The 17,857-nt window shown below is 43.0% G+C and overlaps 1 protein-coding gene across 1 annotated transcript; it reads right to left on the reverse strand.

Moving 5' to 3' along the window:
* Positions 1-919: 919 nt before the first annotated feature.
* LOC129696499 (uncharacterized) lies at positions 920-8,985 on the reverse strand. The gene is made up of 2 exons (XM_055634475.1): positions 7,399-8,985; positions 920-1,654 (listed from the first exon to the last, which is right to left on the reverse strand). The coding sequence occupies exons 1-2, from the start codon at positions 7,738-7,740 to the stop codon at positions 1,190-1,192; spliced, it is 807 nt and encodes a 268-aa protein (XP_055490450.1). The 5' UTR covers positions 7,741-8,985; the 3' UTR covers positions 920-1,189.
* Positions 8,986-17,857: the final 8,872 nt, after the last annotated feature.

Genomic DNA, 17,857 nt, shown 5'->3' on the forward strand with positions numbered 1-17,857 from the left:
CATCCCCTCCCCTGTCTGCTTTCCGCAGAGACCGCTCCCTCCCTAACTCCCTCGCCAATTCGTCCCTTCCCACCCGAACCACCCCCTCTCTGGGCACTTTCCCTTGCAACCGCAAGATATGCTACACTTGTCACTTTACCTCCCCCCTTGATTCCATTCAGGGACCCAAGCAGTCTTTCCAGGTGCGGCAAAGGTTCACCTGCACCTCCTCCAAGCTCATCTATTGCATCCGCTGCTCTAGATGTCAGTTGCTTTACATCAGTGAGACCAAGCTTAGACTTGGTGATCACTTCGCCGAACACCTCCGCTCGGTTCGCAATAACCAACCTGATCTCCCGGTGGCTCAGCACTTCAACTCCCAATCCCATTCCAAATCCGAACTTTGTGTCCTGGGCCTCCTCCATGGTCAGAGTGAGGACCACCGTAAATTGGAGGAGCAGCACCTCATATTTCGCTTGGGCAGTTTGCACCCCAGCGGTATGAACTTCTCTAATTTCAGGTAGTCCTTACTTACTCCTCCCCTTCTCAGCTCTCCCTCAGCCCTCTGGCTCCACCTCTTCCTTTCTTCCTTCCCGCCCCCCCCCCCCCCCCCCCCCCCCCACCCCCACATCAGTCTGAAGAAGGGTTTCTATCCGAAACATTGCCTATTTCCTTCACTCCATAGATGCTGCCTCACCCGCTGAGTTTCTCCAGCATTTTTGTCTACCTTCGATTTTCCACATCTGCAGTTCCTTCTTAAACATTGTATTCTGCACTCTGTTTATTTTCTCTTTTGCACTTCCTGATGTTATGATGCATCTGTTATGCTACGATTTGTCTGAATAGCATGCAAAACACAGTTTTTCACAGTATATCAGTACATGTAACTATAATAAACCAATACCAATACAAATAGTAAATATATAAGTTAATAACTTTACATTGTGTATGATCACTAAATAAATGATGTCTGATGATGTCGGTTGATGTCTTGACACCTTGGAGCTAAGCTCTCAAATCTCCTTAATGTACTCTGTCTCCTTGTATAATAAATGGAGTTAGGGCAGAAATTGGCCGCAAACTCGTAAGTATCTGGGAAGTGTAGTAAATGGCTGAAAATGCAATATTGCAGAGCTCTAGCATTGACGATTATCATGGAGGATATTTTTTGTATCCCTTCCTTACCAATTACAATCTATGGGTCAGTAAGTCAAGTATGCAGTTGAACAAGTGTGCACTGTCCTAGCTGATACCTAAATTTCTTGAACAAGGTACTTGAATAAGGACCAGTCCACCAACTAAAAGCAGTCACATAAGCACTCATTGTGTCTTTGGACCAACACCGTATGACTTTCCGGATAGCATCCTCATACTTCCGGTTCTGCTGGTAACCATGGAGGAGGAGCACAGCTTGATTGGAATAGTGTTCGGTGCCTTTGATGGTCATGTAGCAGTGCTCAAAGGTGTTTGGGCCTCTGGTAGGAGAGGTGACACGTTGATAGTATTTTGGTTGCACACCACTTGAAATAGTTACGTAACAATTAAAATACAGCATCACATTTCTGTGATTAAGTGGAGTGAGAATACGGGTGAAGATTAATAGAGTTCTCACCTTCTGGCTACTATTGACTAGTCTTTCCCCATCCATTGCCCACAAGGTTTGGCACCTTTCTTCCTGGAACCAATATGGACAAAATGACAAAAATAAAACTTACTGTGGATTCATCCAAATTTCTAAGGTTCAATGGCAAAGTAGACTTTAGTCACTACGTCAACAAGATAAAAATTAAATGGCAGCAGACATGTAGTATGATGAGGACAGTAATGTTGAATATAACAAGGCTGAATAGGAAAGTAGGTGTCCAACATGTTGCATGCATTTTTATTTTGTTTTAGCATGTAAAAGGAAAAGTTGCAAGGGGCATATTTCACTCCTGGATGGGTTATTCTTTCTGCCAGGTTCCATAAATGTTTGCTCATAGCTTATACATACACAAAAGAAGGCCTTTGATCAGATCCATGCAATTCTCTGTGGAGCAGTCCCGCTTCCCCACTCATTCTCATGTGCTCTGCATTCTCTACTGATTCTCAAAGAGGGCCATCCACTCCTCTTGACTCTTGCCTTCTACAAACCTATACAAATAGTATTTGGTAAAGAAACATAATTAAGCATCCTGATCTGAGGTACTGTCCATATGGTGTTTGCACATTGTCTCCATGACTGTGCGGGTTTTCTCCAGAAGATACGGTTTCTTTGCACATCCTGTAGATGAATTGGCTGCTGCAAATTATCCCTTACTGCAGGTTAATGTCAAAAGGAATCAAGGGACTATGTGGAGAAATGTTGCAGGGCCAAGGGAAATAAGGAAATGGGCATGGGACTGGTGGGATTGATCCCCTGGGAGTCACACACACACACACACACACCTTCCTTCACCAGCCCGTTATGCAGGAGGGGACAGGGCAAGTGGGGGGAGCGCTGTCTGAGTGAAATTCACACGGTGCAAAGTCAATGTGATACAGACACACACTGCGATGAACAGGAAGGTTGGCGTTGTAATTAAGGTGGTGAAAGCACAGTGTACTGGAGGGGTCACGTAAGTCTTTTAAAAGAGGGGGGGAGAGGGGTGAGAATGGGGGAGAAGGGGGAGAAGGGAGGGGAGAAGAGGGGTGAGAAGGAATGGAGACAACTTTTAAGAAGCCAGAGATACACGGCTGTGAAGCTCGGTGAACCACCAGTCGGTTATCCTTGGTTCTGATAACTACTGCTTAAATGTTTTTTTTTCCCAGTGAGCCATTGAAATTCACCGGTCAGCATCAGCTACAACCTACGAGAACCTTCGACCACTTGGCAACCCACTAGGACCTCCTGGTGACCCACCTATGGCTCAAGAATTCTCGTTACTCTCCATGGCAGCTTCATTCTGGTCGTCGCTAATTTTTCAACATGTTGAAAGATTTGCGGCAACCATAATGGGGCCGCGACTAGTTCCCAGAATGCGGGAACACCTCATGACCATGAAGGCGACTCCCCGGCAACTACCCGCGAACATGTGGCGACCAAGTGGCGCCAACATTGTCTCCTGCAGTAGCCTAAAAAGTCGCCTAAGTGGGACAGGCCCATTAGGAGTTAGACAGCAATGAGAAGAAATTCCTTTCTTTAGAGGATCATGGCTTTTTAGAATTCTGTACCCAAGTGCTGTGGGGTTGAGTTGCTGGATTTATTCAAAGGGAATATTGACAGATATTTGAACTACAAGGGAGTTAATCTGTATGTGGAAAATAGAAAAGTGGTGTTGTAGATAAGGCATGAATAATAGTAAGATTAAACGAGAACTTACCAGTTTGAAGTTTGATCTGTATTTTATGAGGAGTTACGATGAGGGATTACGTGAAGAAGCCCGCCAGGCGCATGCGTGTCATTCTTCAAAGCAGCGGTGTAGAATCACAGATAACTGTAATGACTATACATAGTAAGATTAGAGAAGAGGTACCAGTTAAGTATATGATCAGGGTGGGAGCGGAGGGCACGTAATCCCTCATCGTAACTCCTCATAAAATACAGATCAAACTTCAAACTGGTGAGTTCTCGTTTAATCTTACTATTTTACTTCGGAGTCACGTGAGTGACTACGTGAAGATTTTAAAGCTCTGTGATTTCATGCCGTGGAACGAGTCCATGCATCACTTCTGCCTTGACTGTTGGGAGGAATTGTGTTAACATAATTTGGATATGAATTCGACATTGAAATCATAAAATATTTAACACCAGTTTATAACCCCTTTATATGGGTTTAAATTAATTTACAGAACTTAAATTGTTTCTGCAAATGTTCCAGGTTTCATTACTGGTTTATTACAAAATAATTGGAGTGTTTTCCCCTCCAGACCATCCTGCTGCCTTGAGGGTTTGGTCCATTGGTACATCCAATTGTATCGCTGCCGACGTAGCTGCAGCCCTGGTGGAAAGAGATTTTGAAATTTTAGTATCCACCCCAGCCTGAGTTTAGCAACTGTTTCAGCCATCTTGAGATGGTCTGGACCGTCACTCTTGGTGTGGTTGCTAGTGGCTGATAAAAATTGTGCCTTTTCATTGCCTCTTAGGATATTCGTTTTCTCCATGTATAACGACAGATGTTTATTATGCACAGACGGTCATCTGTTGGGTATGACCTAATTGTATATTGAGGCCTGCTGATCCCTTTTTCTGTTCTGCTTACTATCTCATAAATATGAACGTAATATTTTCTGTTGAGAAAGTCATGTTGTCCAGTCTAGTTTTGCAGTGACTGTATCCTCTGTGCCATGACCAATACCATTAGCATGACCGTTTTAATGTCAGCCTGTGTAAGGACAAAACTGTAGCTGGAGACCAATTCCTGAGCATCTTCAGGATTATACTCACATCCCATATATGGGTGTATCTGGTTCTCCTCATAGGTTTTGAACCAGTGGGTCAGTCCCAACAGTGTAATGATCTGTCCCCTGCCATAGGTAAGTCGATAGGGCACTTCTGGCGCAGTTGATGGCACTGTAACTAAGCCCCTCATCATAGTGGAGGCCTGCCAGATATTCCAGAACAGATGGGATGTTCATGTCTCTGATTCCATGTTTTAATACCACTGGGAACCATGGTTGAGTAGGCCAATCGGGTACTGCCAAATCCAGATGCAGAGTCTAGTTGTATTTCTTTGTCTGCCACTGAATTTAGTCTTCCTGGTAGATAAGTGGTTGATATCCAAATATCTCTCTGGATACACCATTGCCAATTTGTATAGCCAGATTGTCACAGATGTCAATTTGTTTCCACCCTGTGGTTAATGTATGCTACCACGGTGGTATTGGTTGCTCCGCACCCAAGGGTACTGGCATCAGTTTGCAGTACCATGGAAAAGGTTACTGACAATGTTTGGATACGAACAAGGCCAGATGTTATCTATCCACCATTTTAGTTCCATTTTAGCCTGATTGGTAGATTCACAGATCTGTCAAGTGATCTGCATAATTTAGAGTGCTTGTATTTTGCTCTCTATATGTTTTGGTAATGTAGAGGTCCAAATTTGTGTGGCTGGAAAGGCAGCCATCATAATGCCAATTACTTTAGCTACCAATCTGATGGATGGTTTGTTGATGTCAGTGAGGTTATGATAAGCCTCTATTAAACCTGTAGCCTTTTCCTTAGGCAGAGTCACCGAGACATGTGAACTTAGTCAATGGTGAAACCCCAGGTAGTCCATAGTAGTGGAAGACGTTAGTTTAGATTTAACTGGATGAAATGAATCCCAGTTCCCCAAATAACTTTTTTTGTGGCTGTTAGAGTTTGTTTGGCCAAATCCAAAGTTTTTGCCCATAATGAGTATGTCATCTAAATATGCCATGACCATGTGTATACGTTTCCGTAGAAACGCTTGGGCTGGTTTCAAATTTTTTGTGAACAGCCTGGGCTAATGATAACCCATTTGGCAGTGCTTTGTACTGCTAGTTGGCCCATCCAGTTGAATTTAAGTAATATCTGTGGTCACCTCGTATAGGCACTGAATAGTAAGCATCTTTTAAAATTGATGCTGGCCATTGAAGTGACCTTTGGGAATTAATAGTTAAGCAGTAACAAGGGTATCTATTTTGTCAGATCTATGATGATGCGATGACCATCATCTTTTTGTTTTTGATAGATATATTGGACACAAATTTTAATGGTCCGTGTTGAGTCTTCTCAATTACACCTTTTATGTAAAGCCGTTTCAGTTCAGCTTGCGCTTTTGATTTCCTTTATCAGAAAGCACGAACATTCGGTTCAGTATATGCTGAACTGGAGGGCTGTACTTGTGTATAAACTCTGTTGTATATCCCTGGATACTGCTTAAGATGTAGGTATTGGTTGTTATCATGCTCCATGCATTCAGAAGAGAGTGTAATCTCCACCCCCTGTTTGTAGGGAACCAGACCCACCTACCTCCATGTTACTAGTGGCAGGTTTACCTTTTTGTAGGTTCTTCGCTGTTGTTGTAGCGCTGGGTCTGGATTTACGGTTTGGTTGGCGTTGGAGGTCCCGCATCTTCTAGGAAGGCCGGCCTGGGCCATGGCCTTTAAAAGACTCATGTTTTGAGTACCAGTCCTTCAAGCTTTCACCAGTTCTGCTGGTGGGTGCTTGGGGGTGTCAGTAGGTTCTCTTGTTCCTGCACCCTCTGCACTCTTTATCCTTCTGCGGACCCCTCTTCCAGGTCAGCCCAGAACTGACCCGCAGTGCTCCCTTCTGATGGGGTAGAAGCACTGTGCAGCCCTGAAAGAGGTACTGCTGTAGGTTTATCATAGGCCCACAGTGACCCGACTCCATCTCCCGGAGTCTGTCACGTTGGAGCAAGGCTCCATACACCGCTTCTTCCCGCTCCAGCGCTCTCGGGCGCTGGCCGCCGGCGGTTATGCAAAGTCGGACTCCTCTGAGTCCACGACCTTGTTTGTTTTGTGTCTAGCCTTACCGCCCGGCCGCATGGATCTGGCCGGTGCGGAGGCGACATCGGGCACAGCTGATCCCACTACGGGTGATCCAAGTGCCGCTGGCTGCTGCTGGCTGCCCGCTGCTCCACGGTCCTCCTTCTCCAGCTTTGTCCTTCCTTCCGTGGAGTGGATATGGCCGGTGTGGAGGACATCTGGCACAGCTGATTCCATCTAGCCCACCAGCTTTGTCGCAGCCCGTTGTTTCTGCACCTGCAATCAGCATAGAAATGCAAAAAAGACCGCAGCTCTTACCTGCAGGTCCAAGTTGTTGCTACGAGTGAGCGTCATTCCAACCCGTCTGCTGCCGTTATTGACTGGTCAAATCAACGGCCCTATTTGAATGGTCTCCCGCCCGGCCGTGGTGTTCTGGCCGGTGCGGGACCAGGTCAGCACTGCTCTCCTTATAACGGGAGTTAAACGTGCCTATGGCGGCTGCTGCTGCCGGCTGCCTGCGACTCCGCTGTCTTCCCCAGCCAGCTTTACTAGCAGCACTATGGACAGTCCTTTGTCCAGCTTCCCCTCCTGTACAGACCCAGTGTGGGGAAACATTGTTTTTTTGCTCCCTCTCCCGCCCGTTGCGGGAGCGAGTCGGGAGCGAAAGTCGGGCACAGCTATTCCTATTACGGGAGCCGACTCCGGTCGCAGCTGTTGTCCACTGTTGCGCTTACTCCACCTGGCTTAGCCACGGCAGGAGCGCAATCTCATTTTGTCCCCTAATTTTAAAAAGGGGGCAGAGCACTAATACAACCCACTGTTTTGTAGGTTGTTGGCTCTGTTTTTCTCCACCCGTATGGGGTGAAGTTGGCACTCGCTCCCGTTATGGGAGATAGTGGTGCCGACGTCCGTTGCTGGCTGCCTGCTGCTGTTCAGCGGCAGCTCGGCAGCCTTCCTGCAAACAAGAAGAAAGGTAAGGAAATCACTTACCTGTTCCGCAGCCCCAGACCCATGTAGCGTCGGTCCTTGGGGCTGTTGTCCGAGTTGTCGGACTGACGGCTCCGGAGTACTCCCTTGTCGGTGTTTTCTTCCGGAGCTGAAGTCGCACGAACTCCCGCTAAGGGAGACTGTCGTGCCACCGGCCGTTGCTGGCTGCCTGCTGCTGCAGACTCCTCCCCCGCCAGCTTTCAACAGCCTTCTGTAGAAAAAAGGTAAGTATGGAACGATGTTCCCATACCTTACTGTTGCAGGTTCGAAACACTGCCGTTCGGGAGGAACGTCCTTCCTCCCGACAATGACGAGTTGCAATGCGTGTAGCGCAATGACACGCATGCACCTGGCGGGCTTCTTCACGTAGTCACTCACGTGACTCCGAAGTAAAATTGTAGTCTTATTCAATGGTAGAGCTTGTTTGAGGAAGCAAATTACCTGTCTCAGTTCCTGTTTTTAAAGTTCTTATATCACCTGCTGCTATCTGGAGGTTAATGAGGATACCATGATGTTCTCCTTTGTAAACACAGTTCGCTGGGGAATATTGCATGATTAGAGATTTGTCCATAGTGGGTCACAGATCTCTGTTACCTTTGCCTCAGATGCATTGATGCTTGAACAGATGGAGGTGGGAATAAAGAAACAAACTGTTGGAGGGACGCAGTGGGCCAGACAGCATCCGTGGTGGGAAATGGACAGACAGGCACTTCTTCAGACTGAAGAAAGCTTCCAACTGAAAACGCATTACGCCCATTTTCCAGCACAGGTGTGACCTACCTGTCATGTTCCTCCTGCATTACTTTTACTCTAGATTCCAGTTTCTGCTGTCTCTCGTGTTGCCATGGAGGTAAGAATGTTGTACTTAGAGTCTTGCAGCAATGAAACTGCCCCTTCTACTTTATTTTCTATTTGAATAACACGTTAAATTATAAGTACTCAATTAGCAGTCGAACACTCTCAAGATTATCTATCGTTCCACATTTTGGTATGTGCTGGTATGGATAGACCCTATATAGTAGTAAACATTACAATCTCACTCCACATATCTCATTTGATATTGGTATTAGTATGAGAAACAATTTAAACATTGTGTTGCACATTTATTTTGTATCAATATTTGTCCTGGAGCCAATGTTCTAGCTTAACCTGCTTGAATCCAAGGGAATTCATAAGTTCATCCGCTAGCAGCAGAATTAGGCCATTTTGCCCATTGTCTACTTTGCCATTCAATCATGGCTGATCTATCTCTCCCTTCTAACCCCATTCTCCTGCCTCTCCCCATAACCCCTGACACCCGTACTAATCAAGAATCAATCAAAATATCAATTGACGCCTCCACAGCCTTCTTGGGCAATGAATTCCACAGATTCACCACCCTCTGACTAAAGAAATTTCTCCTCATCTCCTTCCTAAAGGAACGTCCTTCAATTCTGAAGTTATGGTCTCTGGTCCTAGACTGACACTAGTGGAAACAACCTCTCCACATCTATTCGATAAGTTTTCACGATTCGATAAGTTTGGAATCCGAGAGGATTGAGCTTGGAAGAGAGTTTGAGTTATATTGCCCTATACATACTTTAGAAGACTGAGAACTATATAACTAAGATGTATAATATTCTGAAAAAGTGGATGCCAAAAGACAGTTTTCACCACGATAAAAGACCGGAAACGTGGTTTGTCCATTCCTTCCACCAATGCTGCCTGACCCGCTGAGCTCATCCAGCACTTTGTGCTTTGCTCAAGATTCGAGCAGATGCAGTTCCTTTGTGCAGGCTTGTACAATGTTTGAAATCGCTCACTTAAAAGAGAGCCGATTCTTCAAATGTTGCATGGAATCGGGTTGGTAGTCAAGTGGGGTTTTTTTCGGATATTCAAAAAATCCGTGGAAATATGGAAGAAACAGCATAAGCTTGAGCAAGTGTGTATGTTCTTAGATTTAAAATCTGTTGTGAACAAAATTGGAGTTTCAGACAAAACATTGGCGGTTGCAAGGTTCATTAGTATAAACTCACCAATTATATAAGGAAACAAAGTCATTCTGGTCACTTGAATAAGTACAGCTTAGATGACTGTGGGAGCTAACGCAATCAAGAATCCCTGGACAGCCCATCGCACCATCCTCCTCTAATAAATCAAACATTGTTTGATTAACTGCTACACTTAGTTGGCAACCTTTCAGCTTGAATTTTCCGTTTAGAGGCATGGCTTGCAAGTAACAACCTCTGCGTGTGACTGGATCTGTGCGTAGTCTCCACATCGTGTCACAAGTGCAATTCCCGTTGCTGCGCTCAAAGCTTCGAGTCATCTTTGCAGAGCTACTCAGCGATCCAAACGACCCACGACCGCGTGTTCAGACCCGGCAGTGAAGACCGCTGCCACTGCGAGTAAACATCAAACCAGTGTATGTCCACCATTGCTGATGGGACGCCTCTTTGCACTTAAAAACGAAATCATAATCGTTGTAAGCAAGCATTCCTTTAGCCATTGCTTCATGCACATTCTGGCATTCCTTTAGCCATTGCTTCATACATTATACAAGGCGTTTAAATGTTGAATGCGTGTGTTCGTTGGAGGGGCTGTGCCGTGTACGTGAAGTAGTCTGTGGGAACAATTGCCAACTTCATCCTGTCATTGAGGGAATTGATTTCGCGTCCCACGTTGGAAAAGTCCCTAGAGCCGATTTGACCATAGTTTTCATATGACATGTCTAAAGAATACAGAGTTCCCGTGCAATTTGTTTGACATCCCGTGTGAATTAATTAAACAGATTGTAAATGTCTTGTAAGTTAAAGCATCACCAAATGGCAACCAAATGGCCACTACCTAGTTCAAAGAAGCTTCTTGATATGAAAAACGTTTAAATGTTAGTGCGAATTTCTTGAATAATCACAACAAATTCAAAATAAGATGTGCGAATTTAATATTCTGAAGATAGACAAAAGTGCTGGAGAAACATGGGTAATACTGTTGCGTACATCAGAAACCGCCGATCAAATCCAGCAATTTTAGAATTGTTGCAACATTTTTAGCATTGCGCGTTGGAATGAGCATGATTATGCATTTATTTAAATCGTTTGTGTCGGAAGGAACTGCAGCTGCTGGTTTAAACCGAAGGTAGACACAAAATGCTGGGACAGGCAACATCTCAGGAATGGGTGACGTTTCGGGTCGAGACTCTTCTTCGTTTAGTGGTTTGGCTGTTGCTTTGAAAGAGTACCCGCAACAAACGGTTCATACACACTGTTGGTCTTGCAAACTGTGTGAAAACCACCATTCCCTGCTTTTGCCTAAGTAAACAGAAGAAGCACGTTTATTATTCCAATCGCTCCGTGTTTGAATCCATAACTCCGTGCTTCTTAATCGCTCCGTGTTTGAATCCATAACTCCGTGCTTCTTAATTGTCGAAGTATCTGAGGATGTTACAGCATGACTTTGTGAACCAGACTTTTCAGCATCCCGACCAGGTTATTTGTTGCAGACAAACTGTGAAGGAACTGTAGAAAGTACACAAAAATACCGGAGAAACTCAGCGGGTGCAGCAACATCTATGGAGCGAAGGAAATAGGCAACGTTTCGGGCCGAAACCCTTCTTCAGACGATTTCGGCCCGAAACGTCGCCTATTTCCTTCGCTCCGTAGATGCTGCTGCACCCGCTGAGTTTCTCCAGCATGTTTGTGTACCTTCGATTTTCCAGCATCTGCAGTTCCTTCTTAAACAAGGTGCTGGTTTATTCTGCAACATCGCTAGAAAGACGGAATGGGTGACGGTTCAGAAATCTGAAGAAGGGTCTTGAACCGAAATGAGTCTCGCCCATCCCTTCTCTCCAGAGATGCTACCTGTCCCGTTGAGTTACTCCAGCATTACTTATTTGTTGCAGTTTCAGTGCCGGCGGACAAATTCACCGGTAGCTGACACATTTAACTTCTAATCATAGAGTTAGCAACGTGCAGAAGATAGTCAAAATACGTAACCGACTTCATACACGATCTGTGAAGGAATGCATTGCTTTCTTTAATGGACATTATTTTTTAAATGTGATAACATTCATGCTGCAATAATCTGTTATTTTAGCCTCGGTCGTTAAAATAGTGAAAATATAGTCTGGGCTGGGTTTAATTTAATATTTCTGTACGCAATAAATACCTGCACTTGCCTTTGGTTTGGGACAACCAATTTTGAAATACTTCCAAGTGGACATGGTTCATTCATGCTTGTTGTTTTTTTCAATTCGCTGCTGCATATTTACTTCAATGGTTTATGCGTATAGTCATATCGATAAGATTTTTTTGGCCCGCCGGCGACCTTTGTTATGGTCGAAGTGTATGTAGTACGAAACGAACAGACGAAGACATGTTTCAGAGTAATCCCTCGGTGTTTTAAAGAATCAAATCACTGTGACAGAGTTGTTAAATATTTTACATCAAATGGAAGTATTTGTGAAGTATCGGCTGAAATTTCCAGTATGTTATTTTTTTGTCTTTCACGTGTTTATTGGTTGAAGTCTGAAGAAGCGTCTCGACCCGAAACGTCACCTATTTGTTTTCTCAAGAGGTGCTGTCTGTCCCGCTGAGTTACACCAGCTTTTTGTGTCTAATTTCTGTTTAAACTAGCATCTGCAGTTCCTTCCTACACATTTCGTCTGCTGTTTTTAACATCTCTTGTTGCAACCGGAATACGTGCTTTTCGGGTGCCGGTGTGGAAGCTGTAATAGATAGCCAGCATTTGAGTCACCGTGGTAGAATGGTACATAGGACGGTTGTCATTCATTTTTCTATCACGGGTAAGGTTGCACATTCTAACACAATAGCCGAGATACATCGGCGGTTTAAACGAAAGGAAACAAGTGCTGGAGTAACTCAACCGGTCAGGCCATCTCTGGAAAACATGGATTACAAAATAACTATTGAAAACAGCAGAAAGAGAATTGATGGTGCTAAAACAATGGTTTGATATTAATAAATTATCTCTAAATGAAAATAAAACAACATTTATGGTGTTTGGTGGTGACAGGGTTAATTGTGAAATAAAATTGAATTTAAATGGAGTTGAAATTGAAAGTATATCAAACAAAATTCCTGGGAGTGATTATAGACCATAAACTCTGCTGGAAGCTACATATAGAATACATCAAACAGAAATTATCTAAATCCATTGCTTTTTTTTTACAAAACAAAGGATCTGTTGAATAAGAGGTGTTTGTATATATTGCATTGCTCGCTTATAATGCCATATATGTCATATTGTGTTGAAGTTTGGGGAAATGTATATAAAACAAATATAGACCCTATAATTAAACTCCAGAAAAGAGCTATTAGAATAATACATAAAGCTTCTTACCGTGAATCTACAAATCCATTATTCATAAATATTCCTTAAATTTTTTGGATATTATGCATGTAAAGACATTAGAAATACTTTTCCGAGTTAGGAATAAAAGCCTTCCTGGTAGTATTCAAAAATATTATAAATTAAGAGAAAGACATTATAATTTAAGAGGATTGTGTATTTTTGAAACATGTTAAGTGAGAACCAACGTAAAATGTAGATGTGTCTCAGTTGTGGGAGTCAAATTATGGAACGGGCTTAGTGATGAGTTGAAATTTTGTAGCTGTCTGTCGAGTTTCAAAAAAGCGTTAAAATGTAAAATAATTGAGGATTATAATGTAAAATGATTAAAATGTAAAATAAGTAAGGATTACAATTTAGAGTAATTTGTTTTTCTTTCCTTTGTAATGCTGATATTCTGGGTTATCTTATTTTATGGATTGTGTAGGATAGGCAAAAATAAGCTTTGTGGCTTCAGCCTATTCCTTTTTCGGTCATTGATTGTGTGAACGTTGTGTGAAATGGATACAGTGTTGGTTCATATTCACACGGATTGTAAAATTTTGTTTGTTTTAATGTATGACCGAAATAAACTATTCAAAAAAGAAACAATTACACAGGTACATGGATAGGATAGGTTTAGAAGGATATGGGGCAAACGCAGTCAAGTGGGTAAAATGGGACATATTGGTCAGTGTGGGCAAATTGGGCCAAAGGGCCTGCTTCCATGCTGTATGACTGAAGGACTAATGATAATTTACGAAAAATGCAGCAAAACATATCATTTGGTTAAGATTACAATTGTCCTATTTCTAACTGGAAATCGACATTTTCAGAACAAATATTTCATTTGGTTTTTCATGATGGTTTCAGTATTTGTAGGATTTATCTTCCATTCGTAAAACAGTAGATGGCATTCTTGAGTTCCAGGAGAAGAAATACTGGATGATGGATCCCTGACTACACTGTTCCATCAGCATCCCATTAAACGTCTAGCGCATAGTACGATCAGCTGATTCGTCCTCTTGCATATTCGCAATCTAGAATCAAATATATTTCTTAATGAATTGCTGACAATCATTTTACACTGTTTCAAATATGTTATGATTGCACTGAGTTGGGCATGTATGTATAGGAATGAACTGTAGCTGCTGGCTTGAACCGAAGACAGACTCAAAAAGCTGGAGTAACTCAGCGGGACAGGCAGCATATCTGGGGAGAAGGAACAGGTGACGCTTCAGGTCAAGACCCTTCCTCAGTCCGAAGTGCCACCTTTTTCCTTTTCTCCTGAGAGGCTGCCTGTCCCGCTGAGTTACTCCACCTTTTTTTGTGTGTCTTGTGCATATATGTACATTCATCCACATTAATACAGTGTAGTGTTTTAACAATGGGATCTGTTTTGTGTTAAGAAACGTTTGCTATAATCCATTTAACCATATAACAATTACAGCACAGAAACAGGCCATCTCGGCCCTTCTAGTCCATGCCGAACACTTACTCTCACCTAGTCCCATCTACCTGTACTCAGACCATAACCCTCCATTCCTTTCCTGTCCATATACCTATCCAATTTATTTTAAATGATAAAATCGAACCTGCCTCCACCACTTCCACTGGAAGCTCATTCCACACAGCTACCACTCTCTGAGTAAAGACGTTCCCCCTCATGTTACCCCTAAACCTTTGTCCCATAATTCTCAAATCATATCCTCTTGTTTGAATCTTCCCTACTCTCAATTACTCTTTATTACTAAGTATTGAAATATGAGATGGTTTCATATTGTAAAGTCTAATGCCGCTCTCTGGAGAAGGGTCTGTTGCCTCTAAGGCTGAAGAACATTCTCGGCCCGAAACGTCACATATCCATGATCTCCAGAGATGCTGCTTGACCCACTGAGTTACTCTGGCACTTTGTGTTCTTGTTTCGTAAACCAGCATCTGGACTCCTTGTTTCTACATTTTGCTGCTCTCTAAGTTATTTGCAAATAAATGTATCCACTCAATATGTATTACATATTAGGCCACAGAGCAGTACAGCACATGAACAGGACATCCGGCCCACAATGGTAATGCCGAATATGATACTAAATTAACCTAATCTCCTCTGCTTGTTTAGGTCCCACATAGGAGATTAGTGGGCAAAATTAGAGCACATGGTATTGGGGGTAGGGTACTGACATGAATAGAAAATTGGTTGGCAGACAGGAAACTAAGAGTAGGGATTAACGGGTCCCTTTCAGAATGGCAGGCAGTGACTAGTGGGGTACCGCATGACTCGGTGCTGGGACCGCAGCTTTTACAATATACATTAATAGTATAGTATAGTATATCTTTATTGTCATTTTGCTGAGTACTCACATACCCAGAGGAAACAAAAGAAACGTTGCTCAACCAGTGTCCATTCAGTGTGCAGTAAAAAATAAATAGAAATAAAAATACATATATCATGAACAAATTAAACACTCTACTCTCTACTAAACATCAAAACATTAGATTAGATTCGTTTATTGTTCATTCAGACCTTTTGGTCTGAACGAAATTTCGTTTCCCTGCAGTCATACATATAATTAAAAAATGACAAAAACACACAATCAACACAAATTTAACATCCACCACAGTGAGTTCACCAAACACCTCCTCACTGTGGTGGAAGGCAAAATCTTTAAGTCTCTGTCTCTTCCCTCTTTGTTCTCCCTCTGCGCCGAGGCGACGGTTCAAACTCCGCGGGTGGTCGCTGCTGCCGCCACAGCTCCGAGGCCGAGTCGGGTCTCCGTTGCCGCTGCTGCCACTGCTACCGCCGCCACAACTTCGGGGCCGAGCCAGGTCTCCGCTGCTGCTGCTGCTGCCACAACTCTGAGGCCGAGTCGGGTCTCCGCTGCTTCTGCCACCGCTACAGCTCTGGGGCCGAGTCGGGTCTCTGATTAATGATTCAGATGAAGGGATTAAAAGTAACATTAGCAAATTTGTAGATGATACAAAACTGGGTGGCAGTGAGGAGGATGCTATGAGGATATAGGGTGACTTGGACAGGTTGGGTGAGTGGGCAGATGCATGGCAGATGCAGTTTAATGTGGATTAATGTGAGGTTGTACACTTTGGTGACAAGAACAGGAAGACATATTATTATCTGAATGGTGTCAAGTTAGGAAAAGGGGAAGTACAATGGGATCTGGGTGTCCTTGTTCATCAGTGAAAGTAAGCATGCAGGTATAGCAGGCAGTGAAGAAAGCTCATGGCATGTTGGCCTTCATAACAAGAGTTGAAGCAAAGAGGTCCTTCTGCAGTTGTACATGGCCCTAGTGAGACCACACCTGGAGTATTGTGTGCAGTTTTGGTCTCCAAATTTGAGGAAGGACATTCCTGCTATTGTGCAGCGAGGTTATAAGATAAAATATATAATATTATTAAGGGATTGGACATGCTAGAGGCAGGAAACATATTCCCGATGTTGGGGGAGTCCATAACCAGGGGCCACAGTTTAAGAATAATGGTTAGGACATTTAGAACAGAGATGAGGAAAACGTTTTTCAGCCAGAGAGTTATGAATCTGAGGAACCCGTTATATACAATGTTTACATATTCACATATTCTGTTGTGCTGCAGCAAGTTAAATTTCATTGTCCCGTCCGGGACATATGAGAATAAAACACGCTTGATTCTTGACTTGAATTCTCTGCCCCAGAAGGCAGTGGAGGCCAATTATCTGGATGCTTTCAAGGGAGAGTTAGATAGAGCTCTTAAATATAGCAGAGTCAAGTGATATGGGGAGAAGGCAGGAACGAGGTACTGATTGTGCATGATCAGCCATGATCACAGTGAATGAAGGTGCTGACTTGAAGGGTCAAATGGCCTACTCCTGCACCTATTGTCTTTTGTCTATTGTCTATTTCATTATTTAATCAAACTTGCCAGCTAATGTTTAATATAGGATGGGCGAAAGTAGTTTATTTCACGATTACCGCCATTAATGTTCACCAAATGATTCAAGAAAAAGCTGTGTCTTTCAATTTAAAGACCAATAAAGCCACGCTGAATAACAGTTTTAGTCGAAAAAGTCCTTCAAATAGACCAAAAACATTAATCTTCAGGATTTCTTAGGGAGAATCTAAACTTATATTGAAATCGTTAATATGAAGATTTATTAGTGTCAGCAAAATATAGTGCCATGGATATTGATTTTAAATAAATATGCCAATAATGACACATCTTTGGCTATGATGAATGATTACATTGGTTTTAATAACATAATTTTTGTTTTGACTCATGGAAAGAGAGAGAGCTTGCGGAGCAGATTCACACTAAGTAATGATGAGGCAGCGTATTCGTTTGATTAAATTGTTAATATATTCACGAATCAACAATTGATGAGCCATCGTAAGATTAATCACCATTTTAATGTTTCTTTCTGTTCTATAAATTGCCCGAATACTTTAATATTAACCAATGATCAAAAATCAATTTGAAGGAAACACCACGGTAATTTCCTTTGTAGAAGATAAACAGGTTTAACAGAATTAGGTCGGTCAACAGCATTGCATCCGATGTTCTGTCAACGTTATTTTCTGGTTCTGTTTTAACAGGGCGAAAAGTCACCACAGACTTGTTTATAAAGATAATAATTGGTACTTTGCATTTATTTATGAACAATAAAACAAAACTCAAGACATAACCTCCAGGCTGGAAAAGCATTTGCTTCCAGTCCAGTTCTATTGGGTTTGAGCTGACTCATGTACAGGGTCCACATACACAAGAGGAACGCATAGAGCTTGCATTGAGCTTGGGCATCATTTGCGCGTCATTTACACGACAGGCCAGTAGTGACTGTCATGCAAAAATCATCTAGCTGTACGGCAGTCGTGTGCCAAGTGCACTTGAGGACCCTGTTTCTTTTGGGAGCCATTTGCGATGTTGTTCGTACTTAGTCCAATCTCCGTGGTAAGGATTTTTCCAGTGAAAATCACAGATACCATGGTGAAAATTTTTCAAAATTACGCGCGCTTTATACCCAGGTGGTCACGTGGTGCAGCTCTCAAATGACGCGCAAATGGCGCGCCGACGGCATATGGGCAGCACATGGTTCCGAACGTTGATGCACGGTGACACATAATAAAGTAGCATCGGTAACGTTCGTGTG

This window comes from Leucoraja erinacea, chromosome 4 (genome assembly GCF_028641065.1).
Source record: "Leucoraja erinacea ecotype New England chromosome 4, Leri_hhj_1, whole genome shotgun sequence".
Lineage (NCBI taxonomy): Eukaryota > Metazoa > Chordata > Chondrichthyes > Rajiformes > Rajidae > Leucoraja > Leucoraja erinaceus.

What these genes read in the sequence shown, in the direction of transcription:
- LOC129696499 (XM_055634475.1), bottom strand. Translation starts at nt 7,740, where the DNA reads ATGCGTGTCATTGCGCTACACGCATTGCAACTCGTCATTGTCGGGAGG. An exon ending in GGTCTGGGGCTGCGGAACAG is followed by an intron (nt 1,655 to 7,398) that starts GTAAGTGATTTC and finishes TATTGGTTCCAG; the next exon opens with GAAGAAAGGTGCCAAACCTT.